The sequence below is a fragment of the Manacus candei genome, unplaced genomic scaffold (genome assembly GCF_025592945.1).
Source record: "Manacus candei isolate 608988 ecotype Guabito, Panama unplaced genomic scaffold, ASM2559294v1 h1tg000169l, whole genome shotgun sequence".
NCBI lineage: Eukaryota > Metazoa > Chordata > Aves > Passeriformes > Pipridae > Manacus > Manacus candei.
The window spans coordinates 726,222-753,232 of NW_026138217.1; the positions used below are offsets into that span (position 1 = coordinate 726,222).

Consider the following 27,011-nt stretch of genomic DNA (forward strand, 5'->3'; position numbering starts at 1 on the left):
AAAATTCCACCTCAAATGTGAAAACCGGGCAGAAAGGGTGTAAAGTTAATACAACTTCAATGTAGCACAGTGGGGAAAATGCCAAGAGTTTGTTATTCTGACATAGAAGAAGATAATTTAGCTCATCCCTGGAATTTTGCCCTCTCCCTGAAAGAGTACAAGACCAGGCTGGATGGAGCTCTGAGCAACCTGGGCTAGTGGGAGGTGTCCCTGCTCATGGCAGGGACTGTGATGAGATGAGCTTTAAGGTCCCTTCCAACCCAAACCAATCTGGGATTCTATGATCCCAAGTCCCCAAGTGCTGCCAGCCAGGTTACAGGTACAGGTCAGAGATGGGAGCTGTGTTAGAAAGAGGTTTTATTCTTGTACGTAATTATTTAAGATTTCACATTAAAGCAGAACTGGGGCTTTCACCCCATTAATCACTTTCCTGATTAACTGCAGCTTTAATTACGGTGCTCTGGGGACCTGGAGGGCTGGGAGGGAGGAATGACCAAGGCACAGCCCAGCACAACAGCAGTTGTGGATCCTACAAAGCTTCATTAATTCAGGAGAAATCTCAACCCATTTGCTCATGGCTCAAAGGGCAGGGTGGGCAGTACCTCTCCAGTGCTTCCAGAGCCCTGTGCTCTGTTCTCCACCCCCACGCTGCCGGTGTTCCGTCCCTGCTCCAATCCCTAACGGAAGTAGTTGGGGCAGTCGTGGGCATTCATGTTCCAGGCTGCATCAAATGCCTCCACCACGGCTGGGAGCAGGGGACCCTCCTCGCTGTAGTTAAGGTTCTGCTCTAGCTGCTCCATGTTGGACATCCCGATGATCACTGCATCTCCAAGAGAACCCTGGGAAGAGATATGAGGTGCTGCTGATCCCAAAAGAAACCTGGTTCACCCCTCAAGGATTTAGACAACTGACACTACAAAGTTCTGGTCAGAAAGCCAGGACATCTCCAAGTCATGCCAACTCCTCAAAAGCTGCCAAATCCTACTTAATGATGGGCTACAGGAACATGTGGAGGAGATGGGGAATATAACCATTAGTTTCCTAGTCCAAGGAAGAGCAAGTGCTCTCCTTGCACAGAAGCTGAGTGGGCGGGAAGCCAAGACCCCACTAATTAGGACTTAAAATCTTCCCCTTCTTCCAATCCTAAGCACAGAGGATACCACGGGGGACACAGAGCTGACTTGCTCGAGCAGTCCGGCAGAGTCCACACAGCGATATTCACTTTGGAACACTGCAACTCCACGGGATGTGCAGATTAAAGGATAACTACACTGAAATGTAGTTACACTGTCTGTGTGCACAGCCCTGGCAGCACTGCCCAGACTGTTGGTTATGGCCAGGTTGAGCTCTCACCTGCAGTTTGGAGTGGTTGTAGAGCCAGCGCAGTGCAGCTGAGGCCAGGCTGGGTGGGTTGGAGCCATAAGCCTCTTTCAGAGCCTTTTCCACTAGGGCAATTCCCTCAAAATTGTGTTTTTTCCAGTACCTGCATGAAAAGAAATCACTCTTATTGCCCTTGAGACCTCTAGTGAGTGGTACATCTATATTCTAACCAAAAGGAAGCTTCATACAACTCCTTATAGCCTCTGAGGACTTCTGCAATCTCCCCTGCAAGTTGTAGGGAAGCTGAGCATAAAAACCACCCTGCAAAAGCTCAATCACATGCCATGGCCCCAACCATGTGTGCTGATGCAATCCCTGCACAAGCTTTGGCCAATTTTGCTTCCTCTCAGCTGATGATTAGTGTGTTTTTAATGCAGCCATTCCTTGTCTGTCAGCTCAAAACATACCTGTCCCTGTAGGCCTGAGCCCAGTCGTTCCCAAAAAATCTCCCAGCAGGCTGGTGCGTGTCTTTGTCCTCGTACTTGTACTTGCCAGTCAGGAGCCCTCCTGCAAAGGGCAGCAGCAGGTTTAGGGCTGGGCTAAATGGGCAGCCCCCATTTCCCAGGGTTTTGTCCCAAAGTCTGGCCTTGTACCCCCCGTACCTGCCAGGGGGTTGTAGGCGTAGAACCGCAGCCCAAAGTGCCTCAGGCAGGGGAAGAGCTCAGCCTCCACCTGGCGCGTGGTCGCGTTGTACATACCCTGCACCAAGGGGGGGACACAGCTTCAAACACCAGCTCAGGGCAGAGCACCAGCCTCTTCCCACCCTTCCCTGACAAGACTTAACCAGAAGAGAGCCTTCAGGTCACACAAGGTGATGATTTGCTTAGGAACAGACTCGCTGAAGGATTGCAAATAATGCAAAAATTTAAGTTTCACAGTAGGGGAGTCACTGACTCCAACAACGAACACACACTCAGGTGTTCCTGAGCAGTGACCTCGCTCAGCTTCCCAATCATGTGTGTCCAGAAAGGACATGAAAAGGGTGCTCAGGCACCGGAAGGGGCTGCTCAGGAAGGTGGTGGAGTCCCCATCCCTGGAGGTGTCCAAGGAAGGACTGGCCGTGGCACTCAGTGCTCTGGGCTGGGGGACAAGGTGGAGATCAGGCACAGGGTGGATTCGATGACCTTGAGGGTCTTTTCCAACCTCAGTGATTCTGACTTCTCAGACTAACTGCAGCAGATTCCTTCTCTGTTTATATCTGGCACACTAGAGGTTGGTCCGAGATCTGGGAACCCCAAATCCCAGGTATTTCCCCACAGCAATACCACCCCTCACCTGGTACACAGTTGGCATCACCCAGTTGTTGTACTTGCAGATGGTGCAGATTTCTGCCACCTCCCATGCTGCATAGTTTGACAGACCAAGTTCTTTAAACTTTCCCTGCAGAGGAATAAAAGAGAATTCAGTTCCAGTGTTTAAAAGTTCATTTGGACCCAGACAGTGCAAGATGCATACAGTGAAAAGGAGTCACCAAATTTTAGTCCAGAGTGCTCACTACTCTCCACCTTTCCCAAGAGACTATAAAGACCTGACAAAAATATTTCTCATTTTCTGCTTATTTGGATTTCACACTCTCTAATTTAAATGGCATAGTTAGATTAATGCAATTCAGGAATTCTTCACCCATTACCAGCACTAATCCTAATCCAGTCAGTTAACAGGGCTGGAAGCAAAGTTCAGATGTTCTACGGCTTCCAAGAGCTTTTGGGGACAAAGTGCACCAAGTGAGCACCCAACAGAGCGGCAGCTGCTCTGCTCTGCCCTGGGCTCTGTCTCCTCTTCTGAGTGTTGTACAAATCTAGTGCTGCAGTGGGCACAACACTGGTTTAAAAAAAAGTGGTGGGAAGGAGGGAATCAAGGATTGTCCAGGCTTGGACTCTCCACTTTACTTCTTTGTGCAGCTCGTTGCAGGCGCGCAGCGTCTCCTCCACGGGAGTCCCGTGGTCAGGAGCGTGGAGGTAGAAGAGCTCCACGCTTGTCCTCTTCAGCCTCTCCAGGGATGTGTCCAGCTGGGAGCGCACACTCTCTGGCTTCAGCGTCTTCCCATCCCAGGGGTTGGCCTTGGTGGCCACTTCCACTGGCAGAGAAAGAAGGAATGAGCAAGGAATTTCAACCTTCGGGAGGAAAACAGGGATAAGGGGCATAACCAAGCGTTTGAGGTGTTTCAGGGAAGGTCCCTCTCCTCGGGAACCACCTCAGCCTGGCAGGGGAAACTCTTCCCCAGATGATTGGGGGTCTGCCCTGGAGAGGGAAGGGCTTCTCAAGGTCTGGGGGTCAGCACTAAGGCCTCCCCTCAGGCCTGGCATCAGCCTGGCAGGGAAAACTCTTATCCTAAGGGAATGGTCCTGGGAGAAGTCCCTTTTCCTCAAGGAGGGAGTCAGCCTAGCAGGGAAAACCCCTCTCCTCAAAGAATGGACTCTGAGGAAGGTCCTTGTCCTCAGAGACAGAGTCAGCCTGGCAGTCAGCCCTGCCTTCTCCTCAGGCAATGGGCCCCGGGGAAGTCCCTTCCCTCGGGGAGTCCCTTCTCCTCAGGGAACTGGCCCAGGGGAAATCCTCCTCAGGGACAACGTCAGCCTGGCAGGAGGAATAAGTCCCGAGGCAAGTTCCTTTTGCTTAGGGAGTCCATTCGCCTCAGGGAAGACGCTCCTCCTTAGGGAAAAGGCCCAGGGCAGTCCTTTGTCCTCAGGGACAGTGTCAGCCTGACAGGGAAGACCTCCCTCCTCAGGGCACGAGTCTCGAGGTAAGTCCCTTCTCCTCAAAGACGATGTAAGTCTGGCAGAGAAAACCCTTCTCCTCAGGAAAGACCGCTGACTTCAGGTAACGAACCCCGAGGAAGCCCCTTCCCCTCAGGGAAGCCCCTTCCCCTCAGGACAGCCCCCATTCCCCGCGCCGTACCGGGCTCGGTGCCTCCCGCCAGCAGCGCACCCAGGATGCGCTCGGACTCTCCGCCCGCGTACATGAAGGCAGTGTCAAGGAGGCGGTAGCGGCGACGCAGAAAGGCGCGGAGCAGCTCCGCGCTCGCCTCGGGCCCTGCCCGCCGGCCCATCTCCATCGTGCCCAGCACCACCGCGGGCCGCGCTCCGCCCGCCGCCATGGCCGCCATCGCCCGCACCGCCATTGCGCGTGCGCGGGGCACGGACCCGCCCCGAGCGCGGCCGGACCCGCCGGTTTGGCCGAAAAACAGCGAGTTTGGGCAAAAACCCACCGGGTTTGTCAGAAACCAGGCTCGGGAACAAACGCGTCTGTGGAAAAGCAGCACGTTTGTGAAAAAAAAACAAACAACACGTTGCGGATTTCACGGAAAAGCTGCGGATCTTGGGGGAAAAGATTCCGGCAACTTCCTGGCAGAGCCGCCGGTGCCGGGCAGGAACGGCCGAGAGAACTCGGCGGGTCCGTGAGGGGGAGCGGGGGGCACAGACAGACTTCCCAGCTTCCAAAGAGAGCGACTTTCCGAGGAAAAATAAAGTCAAGTGGCGAACGGCGTCGGTGGGAGGTGAGTGCCGGTGCTGCGGGGACACGTCGGGCTGGACTTCGGCTGCTTCTCTTGTATTTCCTTTTTTGCCTTCTTCTTTTTATCCCCCCTCTTCTTCTTTCTCCTCTTTCCCCTCCTTTTTTCCTTCATCTTTTTTTTTGTTTATTTTTTCTTATTTTTGTCCTTTTTTTACTTCTTTTTTCTTCTTTCTTTTCTTTCCCCCCCCCTTTTTCTTCTTTTCCTTTTCCTTTTTCTTCCTTTTTTCTTCATTTTTTTCACTCCTTTTTTTCTCTTTTATTTTCTTCTATTTTCTTATTTCCTTTTCTTTTTCTTCTTTTTTTTATTTTCCTTTTTTTTTCCCCCATTTTATTTCTTCTTCTTTTATTTCTTCTCTTTCTCCTTTGAGGCCAAACCCTGCTAGGCCAACAACCTTCCCACTCCTCTCATCCCTGATGCAAAATTAAGGCCAATAAAGGTGTATTATCCACTAATGATTCTTTTTCCCAACACGAGCAGGTTTCCAGCTGCATCCAGAGGAGCCCCAGTCGTGTGCCTCATCCAGATCTATTTTTCTCCAGCATAATTAATTTTTTCCCCCAGTTCCCTGCTGGACACTGACATTCCTGGGCCATGGCTGCGCGGCGCTGGAGGGGTGTCCCGTTTGGGAATCTCTCCGAGTGTCCCAACGGCTCCCGCTGGATCCTGGACGTGTTCCACGAGTGTGCCCAGGACAGCCGGGACGTCTCCAGCATTATCCTGGGGCTGGTCTCCATCTTCTGCTTCGCAGCCGCCTCCTTCCCGTGAGTATCATCCCAAATCCTAGCCCAGCCTTTTCCATGGGCAGCAAAAGTCAACCTTCAAGCACCAGGTGCCTGAATTATTCAATCTACCCATCAAAAGCAATCAGGGCTTGGGAAGTTTAGGAGCGGGAGGAGAGGAGTAGGCGGCACAGCCCCAAAGCCTTGGTGGTTGCTATATTGTTGTTGCTGAGCTTAGCAGCTCGAATATCCCATGTAAGCCAACTGCAGTGTGCTCAGGGCAGGTCATACATGTGCCTGGAATGTTTCCAGGAACACTGAGCTTCTTGAAGTGCTGAGACAAGTGTGGCAGAGGGGGATGTGGGGAGTCAGGCTCCAGCTGGATTATTTTGTAACCAGAGGGGAGCATCCTGCAACTGAGGCTTCTCCTCACTCCCTCCTGCTGCAGCATGAGACACAGGGCTTGAGCCCAACAAGCACCAGTGGGTCTCAGGAGTTCTGACTGGGACCAGTTTGCAGGGGGGCACAGGGAGCCCTGGGGATGGTTCCCAGGTAGTGCTGAACCAGTCAGGGGCAATGTTTGTGTCTCTGCCCAATTCTCTGCAGGCAGTTTTACCAAGCCTGCAAAACAGGCATCATGGACCGGGCTCTCTCCATATATTTCCTGCTGGGATGGCTGGGAGGAGACCTCCTAAACCTCATCGGCTCCTTCCTGGCTGATCAGCTGCCCCTGCAGGTACCAAACCCCTGGGGCTGGGCTGGCTCCCAGACACCCCGAACTCCAGGGAGGAGGGATGGGCTGGGAGCTGCTTAATCCAGTCCTGGGAACCAGAGACCCAAACAACCCAGGATGCTCCCTTCTTCCCTCCTCGGGTTGTTCCCTTCTCCCATCAGGGACGTTCTCTCTTTCCTCCCTGGGGTTGCTCCCTTCTTCCCCCTGAGGTTACTCCCTTCTCTCTCCTCAAGGTTGCTCCCTCTTTTACCCTCAAGGATGCTCCCTGCTTCCCTCCAGAATTGCTCCCTTCTCCCTGCCTAGGGTTGTTTCCTTCTTCTCCCATGGGGTTGTTCCCTCCTTCCCCTCTGGGGTTACTCCCTTCTCTCCCAGGGATGTTCCCTTTTTCACCCCCTGGGATTGTTCCCTCTTTTCCCCTCGGGGATGCTCCCCTCTCTCCCAGGGCTGTTGTCCCCCCCATCCCAGCCACCCCCTGGCCCTCCCTGCAGGTGTCCCCATGTCCCCTCCCCGCAGGTTTACACGGCCGTTTACTACGTGCTGGCCGACCTGGTGATGCTTTCGCTCTACTGCTACTACAGGGTGAAGAACAGGGGTGCAAGATGTGAGTTGGGGCACGAGGGGGGGCTTGTCCTTGTCTGTGGAGGGGAGGGAATCCCCAGGGAGATTCCAGGGGCAGAGATGCTTTGCAGATACAGCTATTAGATGGTTGCTGGAGTTTTTAACTTGGATAATTTGAACCCCCAGGAAAGCCAAAGCCAACAAATAGCTACAGGCTGTGCCTGGGGCTTCTGCAGACCCTGCAAACCTCCCCATGGTGTCCAGGCTGAAAATAACTCCCCTGTGAGTCGCACTGGGTATAGAAATAAATTCTTTACCCACAGGGAGGTGATGACTCCACCTCAGAGCTGGAAACTACAGAACTCCTGACGCAGGCCAGGGCTGCAAGGGAAAGGGGGAAGTTTTCTGATTGTCTTGGGGTCAGAACTCCAGCACTGACATGGTGGGGAAGTTCCTCCCTGTTTGACTGGAGTGAAAAGGGAACCTTATCAGTTCTTGAAAGGTTCAAACAGCCAGAGAAAACAGAGTAAATCCATTTTTCAGCATTGCAGCTTTGTGAACTCCAAACAGGTACCTTGGGACCAGGATGACTTTAACTTATTAAAGACACATAAACTTATTAAACCAATTGATATTTAGCCTATCAACTACATAGTTTTGTTATGCTGGAGAGTCTGTTTATTGAATATAATTACTGAATAATAATAAATTAATAATAATAAATAAGCTGAAGCAGGGCTTGCTCTGACAGGGATTTGAGTGTGGCTGTTGTGAGTTAAGACAGTGAAATCTTCTAGAGGGGATGATTTTTAAGAGCCTAAACCCAAAGAAACCGAGATAGGAGCAGTTTCCTGCCTGATAATGTACGAATTGGCCACATCACTGGAGATAAATCACCCACAGCCATGTCCCTGTCCCTCAGTGCTGCAGAGATAAGGCACAGCTTGGAGGTTCTTTACCCTGAGAGGGTCCTGGCACCCCCGAGGCTGTTGGGGGTTGATGGGATTCTCCCTAACCAGGCTCTCCTTGACTCCCTGCAGTCACCGCCCCAATCAATGCAGCCTTTGTGTTCCTCTCCATGGGAACAGTGTCAGCCCTGTCCCTCCTGGGCAGCGGCACCTCGGCAGAGGGTCCAGGGACCTTTCAAGGGAGGTCGCTGCTGTCAGTTCACATGGATGATCCTGGATCAAAGGTGAGCCAATTCCTAAATCTGGGTTGATGGGATACAGAAGATCTGGGTGGGCATGTCCTGCTGGATGGTGTGATCCCACACAGTAGTCCCAAAAAATACCTTGTACCCCACCACATATTTTGGGGTTGGGGGCTTCTCTGTTCCTGTTTCAGGAGCAAATTGTTCTCCAGAGTGTTACAGTCTCGGAAGGTGACACTGGAAAGAGGCCTTAAAAGATTGCTCCAAAATTCAGGGATAGTCTGCTGCAGGATTTCAGACATTTCAAGGCCTGCTCAAGATTCAGCAGCATTTACGACATCTCTGTTTGTGAATAGATATTATTTCAGGGAGCTGCATAGGATGGACATTCTCTAAAAAATGTGATATTTAAACCACGTTCATTCACATTAAACCACAGCCATAAAGAGTGACTGTTTTCAGGAAATTTGAGAGACTTTCCCCCTTTTATTCTTTTTTCCAGTTATGCACATATATACATAATTGAAAAGCCAGCCAGCAAGCAAGTGTAGCAAAGTAACTCAATTGGCTTCAGTAAAAGGAGGTTTGCAGAAGAGTTTTGCACTGGCAATAGTGAAGGACCTCTCCAAACAATGAAAATAAACCCAATTCCCATTATAAGAGTTTGAACTAGACTACATATTTTCCTATAGTAAAATGAAATATAATTATCAGTTATAATTAACACAGGACCTATCAGATGAGGGAGAGCTGGGGAGATCAGAGGCTGGGTTTGGGGGCCACGGTGTGAATGCTGAGCTGCTCCTGGCTCCCCCTTTCCTTGCAGCCTTTCACTAGGAGTGAGATCATTGGATTCACCATCGGCTCCGTGTCCTCCGTGCTGTACCTGTGCTCCCGACTGCCCCAGATCTACACCAACGTGAGTGCCCGGCCCTGGGCACCCCCTGGGCCCTGACCAAGGGGGTTGCTGGGATCTTCTTTCTCCTCTTTGCTCAGAAGTCCCAGGACTGTGTCTCTGATGATTTCATAAGGGACTATTTTTCTGTATTTCTGGTCCAAAACCCAATTTATTTTTCTCCCTTCCCTTTAACCTACCAATATTTCGAGGGTGTGGCTTTCATTTTGTCTTATTTACAAGTAAAAGGGGAAGTAAAGGGCTCTTGGCATTGAGTCACCACCTTTTTTCTTCTCTTTTTTCGGGGAGAGGATGATTAATACCACTTTATTTAGGAGAGCTGCACCCAAGCTGCTCTTCTTGTGCCCGCTATTCCCAGTACAAGAGGAAATCCACCACTGGGATCTCCTACTCCCTCTTTGCCCTGGTGATGTTGGGGAACTCTCTCTATGGCCTCAGTGTCCTCCTGAAGAACCCTGAGCCAGGCCAAGGTGAAGGTGACTATGTCCTGCACCACCTGCCCTGGCTGGTGGGCAGCCTGGGGGTCCTATCTCTCGACGTAGTTGTATCCTTCCCCTGCCAAAACTTCCCTCTGGAATCGCACCCCACTGGTAAGACTTTGCAGGGAGTGATCCTGCCCTGGAACAGGCAGGGTTAGGCAGGAGAAGGGTGGGTTGACGCTACTCAGGGATTGCTCACCCAAGTGCAGGTGAGTAATTTGTGGTGTTGCAACAGCTGAAATGCTTCAACCCTTTGTTTGCATTGCCCTGTTTCCACCTCTGCTGGCACAAACACCCTTTGTGGAGGTGGTGAGACCCAGTTTAGGACACAGATCCTCCCTTGTGTGCGTGAAGAGCCTTAACCTCTCCTCAGATCTCCTTCCAGTTCCTTGCCTATCGGAAGGGAAGAGCCAGTACCCACGAGGAGAGGGATGCTCTTCTTGGAGAGCAGGGTGACAGCCTGGAGAGCTGACCAAGGGACCTGCCTGGAGCGAGAGGAGGAGGATGCAGATGAAGAAAGTGCTTAAACACCGGGCAAACCAGCCCCCCCGGTGGCTCTTGGGAGAAGAGGACCTGAGCCAGTGGGTGACTTGTGCTGCAACAACAGTGGCAGAGGATGCTGCTGTTTGAACTTGTGCCTCTTTGATACCAATACTATTGGGATAAAAGGGAATTATTTGATACCTCAGTTGCTCTTTCCTGCTCTGATGCCCCACAGCTGAGCCTGGGCACTGCTGCGTCTCTCAAGGGAGATCTGGAGCTTCCTTGGTGCTGGCAAACATGGGAGGAGCCTGAGTGGGGAGGGGACAGGGATGACGGACCTGCCACAGACACAGCAGCACTGTGGGCCTCACAACTCCACCCCTGAGCTTCTGGAAGACACACAGTGCCTGGATCCAAGGAGCAGCACAACCAAAGTGTTCGTTCCTTGGACACCTATTTTAATTAGCACAGCTATAAACCACGTCCTTCCCCACGTGCCTCCTTTGGTTTCATTTTGCCAGTTTACCTGGCAGCTCCTGCCTCTTTCTTAAAGACTTTCACAGTCCCAGTTCTCTGACTTCTCACTTTTTTGCCTCACCCATGTTTTAATTACATGGAGTCCTTAGGGAAGTTGCTCTCTCTGTTACCCAGCAGAAGAGCTGCCTCTCTGCTTCCTCTGCTTTTCAGTCCTGCCCTCTCTTGTTGATGAATTTATCCCCAACTTGATGAGTTTATCCCCAACACTGATGAATTTATGCCCCTCTTGGGGCCCTGCACATCAGTACAGTGGCTCCCTGATCACAGAGGGACTGGAACCAGGGGTGGTTTGGGAAAAGCCGTGTCCCCGGGAGAAGAGCACGGAGGTGGAGCCACACAATGGATCAGCCCAGCACTCCAGGTTCCCTCCCGTGTGCTGAGCTAGGGATGAGCAGCTCAGTCTCACCAGGAAAGCAAGAGGAAAACCAAACAAAGCCTGTAAGGCCTTCAGGAAAAACTAACACAGCTTGTCCTTGTGAGAACAAGAGCTGTCCTTTCCCTGCAATCACTATCAGCTCTTCCTTTTGCTTCCCTTTTCCCCTCTGATACCCAGTGTTGTACTCTACTATCATTAATTTATGATTCCTCTGCCAGGCCCATGACATTTGTCTTTCCCAGGAAGTTGCCCTCCTTGCTTGTTTATCCTCACAGTGAGGACTCCCAAGCCACAGCTCCTCAATTACACAGCTCAGCCTGGAAACAGGAGTCAAAGTCCTCAGTACCCAATCGACCTGCACCAGCAGGTCAATTAAAGCACAAGCTGGGCCAGTATTTGGGACTGACCCATTCATTTCGGAAAGAAAAAATATTTTTCGGTCTCTGTGAGCCCTTTGAAACAAATCAATTCATGATTCTGCCCCTCCAGGTTCTCAGGTGAAGGGGCTGCTCAGCTCATCCTCGAGCCAGCAGGATTTCCTCTCCTGTCGTTCCCTAGGAGTTGTAGAAAAACAATTCCTATCCAGTTCTAATCCATACTATGAGCAAATCCCTCATCTCCACCATTTAAAATTGCCACATCCTGGCTAACCAAGGGCTTTTCTTAAAGCTGGACAAAGAACCTCCAACATAGGGAGGAAAAATTATACATATAAAATATAATTTGTCCCCATAGGTGGATCCAAAGCACAAGTTGAGTACAAGTGGGTTTACTCTTACTTGGGCTACAGAGGATGGAGCAGGGTGAGCAGCTGTTTGGCAAAGGGAGGTTCCACACCTGCTGCCATCTCAGGCGGTGGGTGCAAATTCCTGCCACTGACACTTTCCCTGAGGTTTTCATCCCTCCAAGTCACTACTGCAGCCCTGTTCCTGCAAGTTAAGATTTTGCAGAGGTACATATTAAACCAGAAAGGCAGAAAACACATATCCCAGAGTGAGAAGGTAAATGAAGACCTCAACACACCAGCCTTCCCCCTCCTGGGTTTAAGAATTCACACAAACTCATCTCCAGCTTCAAAAAAGGTTTTTCCTTGGACAGAACCAAGAGGAAATGACCAAATCTCAATGTGTTTCTCTGGGGGATCCCAGCTTTGAGGCAGACAGGTATTGCCTTCCCCAGCCTGTGTCCCACAAGGAGCTCCATTATGGACCACAAGCCCCAGGTAAACACTGATCACCTGCGGGGTATGGGGGTGAAACAGGTCATGTCAGCCAAAATCAGAGCACATTAATCAATGTTAATGCCAGCAGTGTCCATTTGCAGAGGTTCACCCAAAGGGTAATTTCAATGGCCATGGACAGGAAGAGCCCAGCAGGTATTTATTTCCTTTCCCAGTTTGCCCAGGATTAGGTTTGGAGCAGTGAAACCAGAGCTGTGCAAGGTCCCTCTGCCCACCAACAGGTTCAAGAGGAGACTCTGGGTGAGGTTCACAGATGACACAAGGACCAAGCACAGGAGCTTTTGGGTCAGCACTGATGGGTGGAACCATCTACCCCAACCTATCAAATGCTGCTCCTCTGCCACTGCCCTGCTGGACACACTGACACCCCAGCCTGTATTTAACACACCTCTAAATACACCTGTTCCACATTGCTGGATGCCTGGAGCCTCAATCCCAGCACCCTGGAAGGGCAGCAGGCCCTTGAAGAGCAGTGGGACATCACACCCTCTTCAAAACAAATACAATTCAGCTCATCTGGATATGAGACAAAAAACAAATAACCCTGCAAGGAAAGCAAGAGAAACAAGGACACCAACCACAGACACTTCTTCCTGGGATTTTTTTTATTTTTATTGTTTTAGTCTTTTTTTTTCTTTTTTTTTTTTTCCCATTTTTTAGTATGGAGGCTCAAGTATCAGATGTAGATTCAATTTAAGCTTTACAAAAAAAACCAAAAAATCAAAACAAAAACCCCTTTTGCATTCCATAAAAATTGACAGAAAAGCGCCTTGGAACCAGAAAAGAAAGAAGAAATTTTCAGCAGGTCTCCAAATCACCATCTCCTGCACATCTGGGTGAGTCAGTATCGTACAATCCCAAGGAACACCCTCTCCTCCCTCCCTCCCACCAGCCAGCCCTTGTGCCCAGCCCCCAAACATACGTGGAATAGATTATTTTTCTTTTTTTTTTTTTTTCCAGTTCTTCCTCTTTCACACACCACAGTATTTAATAAATTTTTGTTTTACATTTTTTACACCAATGTAACAAAAGGCAGGAGGGGGGTGAGGGAGGAAAAGACAAACAATGATCCATGGTGATGCATATAAACGGGGGAGGGTGGGAGACAGGTGGGGGAGAAAAAAATAATACATGGACTTCTACAGAAACATAGCCTAAGGTCTTGATAGTAAAATGTGGTGCAAAGTAGGCCTCAGAGACTGAAAAAGTTTGTACAGCTTTATTCATGGGGAGAAGATGGCGTTGCATGGAGAGTATTGGATGCAAATCGTGATGTGACGGAACAGAAAAGGGCAGGGGGATGAGTTCTCTACCAAAGGAATCTAATGAGTGCATGGCATGTCTGGTTAGCACGGAGAGGATTTTAACTTTGCTGCTTTCTCTTCAAAGCCTCCACCAGGTCGTTTTTAAGAGCTTCTTGTTTTGATTTGTCTGCAAAAGTCTGCACAGACCTGTGAGGAAGAAGGAAAGGCGTGTCAGAGGTGCTGAATGGAGGGGAGGGGTTGGGGACAGTCCAGGCATGGAGGCAAGAGGGAGGAGAAGCACCTCAGCCCAGGCCCAGAGGGAACACTCAGCTCTGCCTGTTGGACCACAGGAAGCAGAAGGCAATGAACACCTGGGTGAGGACATTAAAGCAAAACTCACTCCAGCAAGGATGGCACCAAAGGCTTCCCCGGCAGCTCCAGCTGCTGGAGGGAGATTTCCAACATTTTATGTTACAGAAGAACCCCAGCATCCCACCGGCAAAGGGGGTTAGTGCTCCTGCTCTCCAAAAGTCCAGAGAAAATCCAGCCTCCACCCAAGGAGAAGGGAAAGGCAGGGGGAGTCCCCTGCCCATCCTGCAGACTGTTCACCCAGGGTCGAGTGGCCGCCTCAAAACTCCCCTCGGTGTTTGCACTGGTGGGAAAAGCAGCCAGAGGTTCTGGGTTCAAATTTGCCTTCTTTTGTACCTTCTCTAAGTAATGAGTGATCAAAGCAGCTGAAGAAGAACAGAGATACTGTCACAGGATTATTGCAGAGGTTCCCTTTGGATAGAAGTACAGAGGAAAAGCTCCATCTTTCAGCAGTCCCTCGGATCAGTGCCCTGTGAGATGGCTGTAGGGGAACCACTGATTCCAATGGGACAACAAGAATTTTCCACTTTTAGAAAAGACCCTCTTAAATGTGACCATGATAAGAATGATAAGACCAGACTTTTCCAGAGTTGCTACCATGGAGAAGTGGTAAGAATCCAGTTTGGTAAGATATTTCCTCACCCAAACCATATTTCACAGCCTTTTCAGTACTCAGTACCTGGGATAGTGGAAAGTGTCTCTGCCCATGGCAGGAGGATGGAACTGGATGAGCTTTAAGGGCCCTTCCAATCCAAACCAGCCTGGGATTATATGATTCAAAGCCTTATTTTCCCTGGATGCTGTCTCCTGTAAACAAGACTGCTCTTTATGGTGGATATTTTCCTACCATTTTTATAACAGTATTTCCATTCTCTTGTCTCTGGAGACTTCTGCTGCTTTAATAAAAACACATACATTTGATATTTGCATTTGTCACAGGCTGAAGAAGTGGTTCTTGGCCATTATCAACAAATAGTGAGTTTTCCCCTTCGTCAGCTTAATGGGTTTAAAACAACATCTGTAATCCATTAGAGGTGGAGTGGGAGGTTAAAGTGGCCCAGGGTTAGTCACTGCTGTGCATCCTCGACACTCAGAGCTCCAGAGCAAAGGAGAGCAGAGGAACAAACCCCTTCGGAGGCCGTGCAGAGCACAAGCAAGTGGAGGCTGGGATGTTTGAGTGAGCTTGAGCAGGACTGGGTTTCAAGCTCCAAGGAAATTCAAGATCCACCAGGCAAACAGGGGATGTGGGATGTGCATGTGAGCTCTGAACTCATGGGAAGTACCAGTTGGGTTTTTTCCCAAACTGTGAGACTCCCAAGATTTCATTCTGCAGGGAGGACATTAAGATTACAGGGAGTTCCATCCTGGAAGTGGTGTACAGAGCTGTAAAAAACTGCTGGTGCCCAAGGGACAGATTCCCAAGGCTTCTGGATCAAATCAGCCCAATCCAACACTGCTCCAGGTACCACGTGCTACTTTCCTGCTCCCAAGCCAGAGTGCAAAGTGGTAAATCCTGCCACAATTCCGAGCGCGAGGCTTCAGATGGGGGGACCTGACATTTGAAATGGAAATCCCAGTGCTTAGTTGCCCATATTAGGAAACAACCCGTGGGTGGAACCCGGCTCCGACGTCGCTGCTCAGTCTGCGGGATTAGGGGTTAGTTCTGTCCCGTTACCATGCAGGGCTGGGCGGGGTGAGTCCTGGTTTAGTGCTGCTCTCACACCTCACAGGCAGCGAGGGGTACCTGGATTGGTTTAGTTATCAGGCTGGATGTAGATCTGGCGCTGGGTCAACACTTGAGAAAGTTCCCTCTGCAACTGCTTATACTTTTGGTTGTCAGGAATAGCATCGATAGATCTACAGAGAGCAGTCAGAAACCAGGGAGCAAACAGGGAAAAGAACAGTCAGAAGAACTCAGGCACACAGATCCGGGATTCTGGAAACCGCCAGGGAAGGAGTGTAAAAACACAGGTTAGGAGGAGTAGGGGAAGGCTGGAGCCGACGCTCTGTGTGTTACCAATCCTGAGCAGATCTCAGCGCTGCCCACAGTGCCAGGACTCACTGAGGGATGGGAGACACAGCAGGGAGTCAATGCAGCAGCTGAAGGCAACGCTCACAGGGAAAATGACTCTATTACATATTTCCTCGACTGTTAATAAATGTTTCCTGCTAAACCCTGCACAGCACAAAGGGAAACAGGTCTGTGATGAAGGCTGGGGTTTGGGACAGGACCCAGACCAGCTGCTCTCGCAGATACTGCAACTCCCCCTGCCCATGGTGCAGCACAAACAATTAGCACCTTTTTTCTATCTTCTTCCACATGCCAGGCTGTGAGAGAACATCAGAACACTTATTTGTGCTGTTTATTCCATATTATCACACTGTGCTGGAAAATCTCTCTGCACTTAAAACGAAATAATTTGGCATCTGTTTTGTGCTTCCCTCTAGGAGCAGAACTACCAGCCTGGGATTCGTATGTCAAATTCCTGTCCAGGGATGGGCAGGGGTTGAAAAGTACAGCACAGTTTCCCTATAGAAAGGTACAGGAGATTTATTCCTTTAATCTCTTCCAGTACACTGTATTTTGACCAGTGGTGTTGAGAGAAAAGACAGAATTTAAACCAAAGTCTAAATACCACAAACCACTCACATCATAACTTAATTCTGGGACTGTTTTAAAGAATAGCAGAAAGAGAAGTCAGAATTCAAGTACAACTTCCAGGACTGTGAAGAATAAACCCTCTAATTAAAAATAATCCTGAAATACAAGTGTTGTTAGCTGGGCTATTTTCCTCCTGGTGGGGGAACAAGGGATTAAAACACTGCTTCAGATTTCTACAGTAGAAGTGTTCTCTGAACTTCACGCAACAAATAATGTTCCAAAGCTCAGGGAGGGGAAACAAAAGCAAATCAAGGCTAGGGGTGGCATCACAGGGATGGGAAGGGGGTCCCACTCCCAGTTGGAGTTTCCTTACCTCAGCCCATTAACGATGTCCTTTGTTTTTCCAAAATAAATCTCATTCAGTGTACTTCTGATTTTGTTTTCCATGTCCTGCAAAAGGGTATGAAATCCGATCAGTTTTCAGGAATGGTGCAGCACTTACACTACACCCATCAGACAGGCCCAACCTGGTGTATTCCTATTATTTAGATCCTCACCAAACACACTCTGACCCCATCTCTCTGCTCTAACCAAAGAAATAAAGGCTTTTTTCCCACTCTCTCCTCCCAGTTAACCACTCCAGGCCGTGGGATCTTTCTCTGGACCACGAGAGGGCAGTTTCTCTCCAGCTATCCACGTTCTGCACAAAAGGAAAATGCATCTCACCTCAACCTTCCCCTGCAATTTCCTGGGGCATTGAATGGGCTCAGAGTACCAAGTCAGTCACTGGGGATAACCAACAGTCAATAGTTTTGTGCTTAGGGATCACTTTGAATTTTTGACTTGTTCTTTAAAGCTGCATGACAGAGAGTTTTGAGAAAGAGAACTACACAGTATTTTTTCATTAGGTTTCTTTCACTCAAGCGAAAAACTTAGAAAAGGGATCAAAAAAGAAGCAGCTGCCTTTCTTTAATTTCCCAGTTCACATAAAAATGCATTATAGTCTATTTTAGTAGAGAATTTCCTCCTCTCTGGCCATAGTGGCTATGAAAATCAAGGGAACTAGGAACTCTCCATACAGGACAGTATAACGAAACAGCAAAACAGTGCTGCACCTTCTGAGCAGCTTCACCCCTTGTGCTGAGCTTAGAGGACTGGCAGCTAAACCCAGTTCCAGGGGATTTAACAAGCACTTGATACACACTGAACTTTCAGCTCAAGGAGAGTTGTGTGTAACAACCTAACTTGAAATAATTCTTCAAAAAGTGACTGCAAAAGCAAGCATGGGGGTAGGAATTTATTAATTAGCTCTCAGGTTAGGAACTTATTTTCCAGGACGATTATTGCTGTGCTGAGCAGGAACCAAAGGGCAGAGTGGTGGTTTTGTATCACCAAATGGCTGGAAGTGATGCTGGGAGGAGCACAGAGCCATCACACACCAAGCCACAGCCACAACAGGAATAAATAATTTGTTTGTAAAATAATAAACAACAAAATTTTCATGTATGTGGCCAAATTTGGCCCAAAGAACCTGCAGCAGGTTGGAGCTGCTGTTCCCAGCACTCACCTCTACCAAGCGCCCGATGTTGGCTATGTGGGGCGAGGAGTCACTCACAGTCTCATCCTTCTCCATCTGGAAAAAAACACACTGAGCCATCAAAAACATGGAAACCTGAGGGGAGCGTGTGGCAACATCCAGGAGGGGTGGGAGAAAGTGGGTCTCAAAAACTCTTTTATTGTGCAAACAGCCCAGGATCATGCTGAGACACTCCCAGCACTCGACACAGGCACAGGTTGGTAACAGAAACGCAGTGTAATAAAAACCATGGATGAAAATAAAACCCTGGTCACTCCATCCTACTGAGGGGCTGCAGGAGATCTACAGAGGGAACATGTAGCACAAGAAGCTCTGCAGCACGGAGGGTATTAAAGGCTGGTGCTGAGGGGCTGCACACGAGGATGGTGCTGGCAGTGGAGCAGCTATGAACTCTCCCTCAAAAACAGCCTTTTCTTTTCATCTTCATCTCAAACACCACCTCCAACCACACCTGGGGCACATCCTCCACTCTCAGGATCTCCTGGCAAAAGACACCTCAGGCATTATTTCCCTTCCAGTAGAGAGGGAAAGTGCAGGGAATACAAAACTCACAAAAACCTGCAAAGGTGGTGATGATTTAAACTACTGAAATAATGTGGAAAGAGAAATTTGACTGTTTGTATCTCTTTTTTTTCTTTTTAGACAAAAAGTTGCATGAACATGTACCTGATTATTAAGAGGAAGGAAGTACAAAGTAAGTATGGGGGGAGGGAAAGAAGCAGTTTCTTTATTGCTCTTTGCAGTAGAAATTGTGCTCTTTGCAGTAGAAATTCAGAGCTGGATAAACTCAAGTGTATAATGACATCAGTGCTCTTAGTGCAGTACCTGAATAGGAGACAGGTCCATGAACAATTTTTCATCCCTAAGATCAAAAAATGGGAGCTGGAACTGCACCACTCACTTGATTTCATCTGACTTTGTCCCACAGGATGCCCACTCAGAAGCCATCCCTGACTTGTGCTAAGGAAAAGACCATCTTCTCCAGTTCTTGAGGTGAAAACCGTGGCTAAGACATGGACAAGCTGCTGAACAACGAACACCAGTCCCAGAAACCTCAACTGACACAAGGTGTTGCTGAGACGGCACGGAAACAAAACCGGGAGAAAAATGTAGTGGGAAGAACAGTCTTCAAAGGGTTTTACTAATCCCAATGAATTCTCTTATCCATCTGTTCCTATCCCTCCCTCAGGGTAGAGTTTAAAAATCTGGGTCAGTTACAGGTTTCTTCTAATCAGCCAAGTCTGTAACAGGCTTGGGGAAGCGTGTAATTGAGCTGGAAACCCAGAGGCAAGAGATAACCTGCAAGAGGGGGAGAAAGAGCATGAGGATGTTTAATTTTGCCTGTAGACTGCAGTCAGATTGTTTACATGGCATGGAGACACTGCCCGGAGAATGGATCCAGTTGAAGTGGAGGAGGAACATAACTACACAAACACACATGTACATGTCATGGTGAGTTTGGGAACTACCAGCAAACTGCCCAAATCTGGGGCAGTCAGGAGCTGGCAGTGCGTCAGTTCCTTCCATGGGCTCCCTAATGTGCCTCCTCCACACCTGGAAAGGCCAAGCTCCATGGCAAGAAGCAGAATCTGAAAACAGAATTATTTTTTTTTGCAAAACGTATATTATTACATCTCCATAAAAACTGCTGCCAGAAGGAAAACATTTTCATGTGCTCTCAAAGGCCAGATGTTACAGGAGGCTGCTAAATGGAGTGCAGAGGCAGGATCAGCCTTGTCCTACACAAAGTCAGGTTTTGCTGAGTTGGTGGGATTTTTAGAGGTTCCTTCCAGTGGCTGCTTAAATAAAGGGGTTAATTTGCTTCAAGGGGAAATTCCCCTCTGTAGGTTAATGTTAACAAGCAGCTCATCTTCCCACTGTCACTCCCCATCTGCCCGCTGAGCTCAGCCAAAAACCAGGATGAGCCAAGTCCCACAGACATGGCTCAGTTGCTGCTCTCCCACTGGAGATCCACTGTTGGCTTCCCTGCCTCCCTTCCCAGCCATCTGCTCCCACTGTGATTCACAGGGAAGCTCACTCTGCTGGGGATACTGAGCTCTCGATGGCTGGTTGGTCATTTTGGATGTTTCCTGCATCAAATAAAACAGTTTTCTGGGCTTTCAGTAAACAGTACTTGGAGAAGTAATACAAAGAGAGAACTTTAGTTGGAGAAACATTTTGTTCCATCACGAAAGTGCCCCAAAATACCAGGAAGATAGAAGGGAGCTCATCAGCCATTTTGCACCGAAGAACCAACAACATCCACAGCTGTTCTGGCCACAGAGCAATGTGAAAATCCCTTTAATGAAACACAAACAGCCATTTGAGCCAAAAGCTCCCAAAGCCACAGGCAATGGGCAGACTGAAGTCTCCAGGTGGAAAATATGTGGAATTATTTGGATATCAGCAAGGCAAAGTTTGGCCTCTCTCTCCAGCATTTATTTCAAACTGTAAGCAGACAGATGAGGGTTGTAAGCTCTGAGGGAAGCAGTGCTGTAGGAACCAGCTGAGAACTGACCTCATCCTTTCATGTAGATTTATTCTCACCAGTGTAACCAAAGATATCCCATATCCTGTACCAAACTGTACAGGAGCAAACCTGGGGATGCTACATACCCTCCACATGCCACCAGTCCAGACATGCTCAACTCTTCTACTCCCTCTTTTTCTAAACTATCATATAACTGAACCAATCTGAAATCCATAAGGGACCTTAAAGCCCATCCAGTCCCCCCCCCTGCCACGGGCAGGGACACCTTCCACTAGCCCAGGTTGCTCCAAGCCCCATCCAACCTGGCCTTGGGGCACTTCCAGGGCTGGGGCAGCCACAGCTTCTCTGGGCACCCTGTGCCAGGGCCTCACCACTCTCACGACAGAAAAGGGAAGCAGAAATAACTCCCCAGGCAATCCCTGGTCAGTACATCCTCTGCATCCCAAAATCCTGCTCAGTGCACTGGACAGCTGCTGAGGGGGAGCTCAAGGATCACGAGTAGATCCCACCGGTGAAAAAAACACTTCCTGTTACAACATCTGGAAGTGGGTGGGATGGGCCTTGACATGAAAGCTGGACTTGATGGAAATCGATGACGCTACCAATTGCTGAGCACAGGGATTTCCCTGGGATGATAAATGGCAGAAAGGCTCTGCTGGCATTTCACTGAGCAGCAACAGATCCCAGGGAACATCCCTCAGCACGCAGGGATTGCTCTGTTTGCACAGCCCAGCCTTCATCCAGCTCTGCAGAACGTTTTTCCGCCACTGGAGCGTGTTTAAAGTTGAAAATTCAACACAGATCTGAGTTGCTTTAATCCAAAATCTCAGGCCTCACATCCCTGTGACTTTATATCCTCCCCTTCCCACATCTCTAAATGTAAATAAACTATAGGTTTGGAGCCAACTTCTTCCTCAGCAAACTTGCACTTCCTCAGTGTTCATCCTGGCTCAGGAAACACGCAGGTTCTTTGTGCACAAGGACATCTCAGAAAGGCACCTGTTGGTCTTGCTTTCAAGGGGGGGGTCCAGAAGTCCATCCAGCAAAGTGCAGTTTTGACTGTTTGCCAGAAAACGGGCAGCCTGCATCTCCTTTGCATAAAATGAAACAGGATCACACAGCTGCTCCTACCTTAAAGAAAAATGGAACCTCAGAGTTCAGCCAAAGCCATTCGGTGCCCTGGCAAATGACACAAGTAATTCCAAAGTACACAAAGAGGACAGGACACCCAGGTCTGTCAGGGAAAATCCCCTGCCAGGCATCTGGCTTGAATCAGATGGTGGGAGTTACCTGCAGCCCCTGGAGAAGGGAATGGAAAAGCTGCTGGCACAGTTCATTTCCCTGCAAGCCTTGCTCCCTATGCTATAAATTGAGGCAGTGTATGCTGTCCTTCCTTCATTTCTAACCGTGGCATGCAGAGGGAGTGTAACACCCCAACCCATCTTTCCCTACCCAAATTCCACCTCAGTCCTTGTTCTGAGTGAATCCTGCCAGTGTTGGGATGTGAGCTGGGAGTTACTTCCTCCATCCTGGCCTGTGGTGCTTCAACTCTGAGCTCTCCTGAGCTGCATCCAAAACAGGGTTTGGAAGAGCCCCCTTGTTTAGGCAACTGTTCAACTGCTCTACCTGACATTGCAGGACATGAGCAAGGGGAAAAAAAAGATTCAAATCAGCTTTGTCCTTCCAGTTCCCCCAAAAAGTTCTTCTGTAATGCACTTTGGAGTCAAAACAAGGATGGCTGCACTCTCTGTGTATTTACGTAGAACAACATTCCCAAAAATTAGAACAAACCTTCACTGGGAAAAAGGACAAGTATTATGCCACACAAAAGGACTTCTTCAGCCATGATCTAATCAAGTGCCCAACATGAACATGTCACTTCAGTTTTAATTCTCTCTTAAGTTTCCAGGACAAAATTACCATCCTACATGCATGGAGCTGGCTAAGAATTGATCTCATCCTCTCAGGATAAAAGTTAATACATGTGCATATATAAATCAATTATGAGTTTTTCCAGAAAGTTCTGGCAAAGGCAACAAAAAGCCCATCTGTGAGGGATGCAGGGTAACAATATCTCATTGGTAGGAAGCGGCAGCAGAGAACATCTATTTCTGGACTCTTAGCCCAGCTCCAAGCTCAGCTCTACCATGACACATTCCAAGAGCTGTTCCTTTGGCCTGTTCCTGGCCACCAAGTTAATCATTCCATCAGCACTCAAGAAGTACCCCATTTGCAGCTAAGAGGCCAAACTGGTTTCAAAGTAATGGTTCGTTCTCCCCAGACCTTCCTTTCCAAGCACTGAGAGGTTCCCTCTGCCATCAGTTTGTAAGCCAGGATATGACCAAGCTTGTGAACACTTCAAAAGCTTCCTCTGAAACACAAGGACATCTGCTATTCACATTTTAACATCAAAGGTGGTCAAGTAGCTTAACTGTTGAGTTGACCAAAACCATGTACAATTTACCACAGACAAAACAACTTCAAAATATTACTGATTACTGATATTGCCAAGGTGAAACTGTACCATACCATTCAAGAGGTAACTAAAACCTAATTTTGGTGGCTACGTTTCCTGCAGACTGTATAAAAAGCCGATTAAAAAGTAAAAATAAGACTTGCTGTCCTTAGGTGATGTGGCAAACTGGATTTACAGCAAAGTACAAGCCTTGCACTCAGGAGTTTAGTCCAGCTGAATACAAGGCTTGGGACAAACGGTTCCTGCTCACACTGCACACCTCAAGGCAGCGTGAAGATTGTAGTTGTCTGCCGTGGATTCTGTCCCATCAAGCCTTCTGTGGCATCCACAACCAGCAAATCCCCATCCCCACGCTTAAATTTGCCCTCCAGTTTCCATTGTTTGTGCAGGAGCTGAGCATCATCACCCCAGTGGCTGGTTCATGGTTACTTACATTGGAAATGGGCCCTGGCTTTAATGCATCACATCTGAATTCAATGTTCTGCTGTTAAAATGATGACAGAAGCATGAATCTCACCACTCCAGCTTTGAGAGTGGAAGTCAAACTAAACAAGGCCCAGCAGTTCAGGCCAAGGTGTACTGAGGACACCCATTCCGCACAGACTCTTGTTTTCCTTGGCTCATCTCGTGCTCCAGGAGGCCGTGGCCAGAGTCAAGCCCTTGGCCTGCACTTCACAGCTCTGATTTACAGTATTAGCCAGGCCTGGGATTAAATATTTGTCCGGGTCACCATAACTCGGGTGTAATTACTGCAAACATTTTAAAACAGTCCAAAAAAATGGCTCAAAACTGTCTCCAGATGCCTTTTTCCTTCCCCTGCTTTTCCATCAGCTTCTTCCGTGAGTCAACAACGTGGAAATAAAAATCGCCCAGGTTTAGGGCAAGCTCTGCAGAAGTAACCCAATTTCAGTCCCTCTCTGCAATCACAGACCCTTTTTGCTTGACTCAAACCTGCACAAACCCAGGAGGTTTTCAACAGAGTCTGCATTGTCCTTTGTATGGAAAAGCCCCGCTCTGCCCTGGGAAGGCTCATAAAGAAGTTTAGCTGCTGCCAAGCTCTCCAGTCACTCATGACCTTACAATGTGCCTCCTGTCCTCCAGAGTTTATTACTCTGCTCAAGTCACTGACTTTCAGAGCCCAGATCTTAAGCAGCCTACCAATTCCTCAGCAGCACAAAGCCTTTGGCAGGTGGGCTGGGGCAGAAGCACCTTCATCCACGGGAGTCCAACCCAGCAGACCCAGAGACTCAGGCAGCAGCACTGCCTGAATTCCCATCAGTCTGGCACCTTCCTGGTGAAAAACAGCTCTCAAGAGTAATTAACACTGGCACAAACCTCTAAATGTTTAGAAGAGATTTATCTTTTTTTTTCAGAAGATTTTTAAAGATCACTATCCTGGTACTGCAGTAGGAAAATAATAAAGACAGATACTAAAAGACAAAGCCAAATGTTTAGAAGAGGTTTTTGTTTGGTTTTTTTTAGGAGATTTTTTTTAATTAGTCCTGATACTGCAGGAGGAAAATACTAAAGAACGACACTAAAAGATAACTGATGTGTTTAAGGACAGGAGAATCCTACAGTCAGTGCAAAATACAGGTTTGCTCACGGTGGTTTAACTGGCTTTTAAAAGAGAGACATAACAGAAGAGGTCATCTTGTATTTTTATAATCCTATTGGAATCTTCCAGTAAGAAAGTGGGCAAATCTTATAGATAAAAATATCTGCAACACAGATGAGAGGATAAAAACTTAGGCATACCGGAAGACAAACTAAGACTTAAAAGCAAGTCTAAACTCCTGCTGAATGTTTTACATTCTTAATTGCAAGCTCCACTGCTGTCAAGCACAGTTCAAGGGGCTTTCTGGTAATTACACACTGCATTTACCATTTCACTGGGCTGCAGAACAGTAGAAGAGATGCTTATACAACACCTCACAAACTCAACTTTTTTCGGCCTGACTGGGGCTACTGGGTGTGGAACTGGGAAAGGCATTCCCAGGTGTGCACAGGACACAGACATACCTGTCTGGTAAGGCTCCCTCCCAGGTTCATGGTACCAGAACCAGTTTTATTAGTCTGCAGCCACAGCATCACTGTGGAGGTCAGCTTGTAATGAGCAGTACGGCCACTGGATTTCTCCTGGAAGTGAGAGAACAAAAAGGTTAAAGAGAGACAAAAGGTTAAAATCCCTCCAAAGCTAAATGGGTGCTGGCCTGGCAGACCCCACAAGCAACAGGACAGGTAAGTCTAACCCCACTCACAGAGGACAGTCTGTTTCTTAAGAACAATTCTGTGTGCACATTCCTCTAATTTTCTCTAATTTTCCAAAGCACATCTAGTTAGAGCAATTTACCCTTCTATTACCTTGATTTTATTACCTAATTAGTGATATTTATCTGTAGACCTTTATGTTAAAAAAAAATAATCTCAGGATCACATGCACAGAAAGTAACATACTTTCAATTCTTCTGGGATTCTTTTTGATTATGGCCCTGACTTATCTCCATCCAAATTGCTTCAAGGTATTTTCAAAAATTTACAGGGGAAAGAAGTTTACAGCCCTGACACAATATTGCATTGTTCAATGAACACCTGTGCTCCTTAATTGTCTGGAATTAACTGGGTTTTGTTTTCACTTGGGTGTATCAACTGCCCCAGAGGCTGTACCTGAACCTCCACCACGTGGATAGAATCCCAGCATCCCTTAATCTTCTTTGATCCATCTCCAGCTTTCTTAATGAGGATCACTCCGGCAAAACCATGATCCAGATCCCAGAGGTAGACAGAGGAGACTCCACCTTCAAAATACCTGCAGGATGAAATCCAAGAGGAATGTTAAAAGCAAGCAGGGCTCAAGCCAGAGTCAGGTAGCAATAATAATCTTAAATAAGCAGAATTTCTATGTCCTAACAAAGGTTATTTTTTCTTGTAAGACAGCACAGTCTCACCAGTTACACACCCAGAAACACAGCAGTTCCAATCATTTTATAATGTAGAGACTTTAATTACAAAAAGCCCTGTACATTTCTCTAAAGGAGAATAAAAGTCTGGTGAGAAGCAGAGCTGGTTACAGATTGCTACAGGACCCAAGCAAACAATTCCTCTGATTCCAATTAACTACAACAGCTGGTAAAAGCACGAGCTACGAAGTGGGCAGAGTAAGGTTTTATTTTACAGTTTGGTCTTTTTTCCCCCCCTTTTCTCTTGCTATTGGCAAAGTTTGGAAGTTCTTTACAACAAAGTTCACTAATTAAGACAAAAGGGAGCAAGTGAACAGCTTTATGGTGCTGCCTCAAAAGTTTGTGTGAAGCTGATTTATTGATTGACTGTAAAGCGAGCTGAACTGAAACCAAGGATCTCAGAAATGAAGGGATGTGTTGAGGTTTTATTATTACAGCTTCACCTACAGGATAAAATAAGCCAGACTACCTAAATTTCAGGTTTCTGGGACTAAAAGTACACCCAGAAAACTAAAAAAGCAATGCCACCTGCAGAGCCCCACTCCCTCTGGATGACATCAGTGCTGGGCTCCTCCTGTGCCAGGTGGAAAATGCACCTTAAAACAATGGTAATCAACCCAACGCTGTTGGAAGAAAGAAACAAAAGGAGCAATTTTGGCTTCTAGAAAACTGGAATTGTAACCCACAGCATTTTACTGTTTCCATTCTCAAGTTACCAAACAGCCCTAAGGAGGATCAAGGAAAAGGGAATGCTCTTCTATGCCCCACAACTCTCAGATCAGGGATGAACTCACAGAACGACCATGTGAAAGGAGGAGAGGCGACTTCAGCTGATCATCAGTGACACAATTTTGGTAGTCAGACTTTTTCATTGTCTGGAGGAGAGCAACGGCTCAGCATCCAAAGGCATGAGGAGCTGCCAGGATTGACAGTTCCCAGCAGCTGAGAGAGAGTCAGGCACATTAAACTGGTCTATGCTGCTGCCTCTGATTGTCACACTGACCTGCAAGTGACCACGTTCCTCCTCTTCTGCAAGAAAGGAAAGTATCCTTCATGGTCAACATGGAAAACTCAGTCAATTAATCTTCTCACCTTTGTGCTCCCTTCCTTTCTAAATAAGAGCCTACCAGTTATGAATGACATTTAAAATTCAATTTACCATGCATTTTGGACTTCTCATATTACTTTGA

General features: G+C 48.0%; 3 protein-coding genes across 8 annotated transcripts in view; 1 reads left to right on the forward strand and 2 right to left on the reverse strand.

The window, feature by feature from the left end:
- Positions 1–340: 340 nt before the first annotated feature.
- Positions 341–4,513, reverse strand: AKR7A2 (aldo-keto reductase family 7 member A2). The gene is made up of 7 exons (XM_051773447.1): positions 4,276–4,513; positions 3,270–3,457; positions 2,656–2,760; positions 1,983–2,079; positions 1,788–1,887; positions 1,354–1,483; positions 341–839 (listed from the first exon to the last, which is right to left on the reverse strand). The coding sequence occupies exons 1-7, from the start codon at positions 4,496–4,498 to the stop codon at positions 678–680; spliced, it is 1,005 nt and encodes a 334-aa protein (XP_051629407.1). The 5' UTR covers positions 4,499–4,513; the 3' UTR covers positions 341–677.
- On the forward strand, positions 3,480–13,272 carry SLC66A1 (solute carrier family 66 member 1). Of its 3 annotated transcripts, XR_007900912.1 has the most exons (9): positions 4,524–4,873; positions 5,453–5,652; positions 6,217–6,346; positions 6,857–6,944; positions 7,942–8,093; positions 8,878–8,970; positions 9,326–9,511; positions 9,820–12,064; positions 12,153–13,272. XR_007900912.1 is itself a non-coding variant. In XM_051773453.1 (8 exons), the coding sequence occupies exons 2-8, from the start codon at positions 5,483–5,485 to the stop codon at positions 9,916–9,918; spliced, it is 918 nt and encodes a 305-aa protein (XP_051629413.1). In that variant the 5' UTR covers positions 3,480–4,120; positions 5,453–5,482; the 3' UTR covers positions 9,919–13,272. The 3 variants fall into 3 exon arrangements, 2 of the variants coding, with proteins under 2 accessions (XP_051629413.1, XP_051629412.1); XM_051773453.1 differs by lacking the exon at positions 4,524–4,873 and adding an exon at positions 3,480–4,120 and having other exon boundaries at positions 9,820–13,272; XM_051773452.1 differs by having other exon boundaries at positions 9,820–13,272.
- A 14-nt stretch (positions 13,273–13,286) lies between these two features.
- CAPZB (capping actin protein of muscle Z-line subunit beta) overlaps positions 13,287–27,011 on the reverse strand; it is a 65,858-nt gene continuing 52,133 nt past the window's right edge. For 2 of the 4 annotated variants that reach the window (XM_051773448.1, XM_051773450.1), the window contains exons 5-10: positions 25,529–25,670; positions 24,884–25,000; positions 17,865–17,930; positions 16,671–16,747; positions 15,440–15,552; positions 13,287–13,533 (exon numbers count right to left, since the gene is read on the reverse strand). In XM_051773448.1, coding sequence (XP_051629408.1) covers positions 15,450–15,552; positions 16,671–16,747; positions 17,865–17,930; positions 24,884–25,000; positions 25,529–25,670 — 505 coding nt within the window. In that variant the 3' untranslated portion in view covers positions 13,287–13,533; positions 15,440–15,449. The remainder of the gene's footprint in view (positions 13,534–15,439; positions 15,553–16,670; positions 16,748–17,864; positions 17,931–24,883; positions 25,001–25,528; positions 25,671–27,011) is intronic. The other 2 variants (XM_051773449.1, XM_051773451.1) reach the window with 1 other exon arrangement.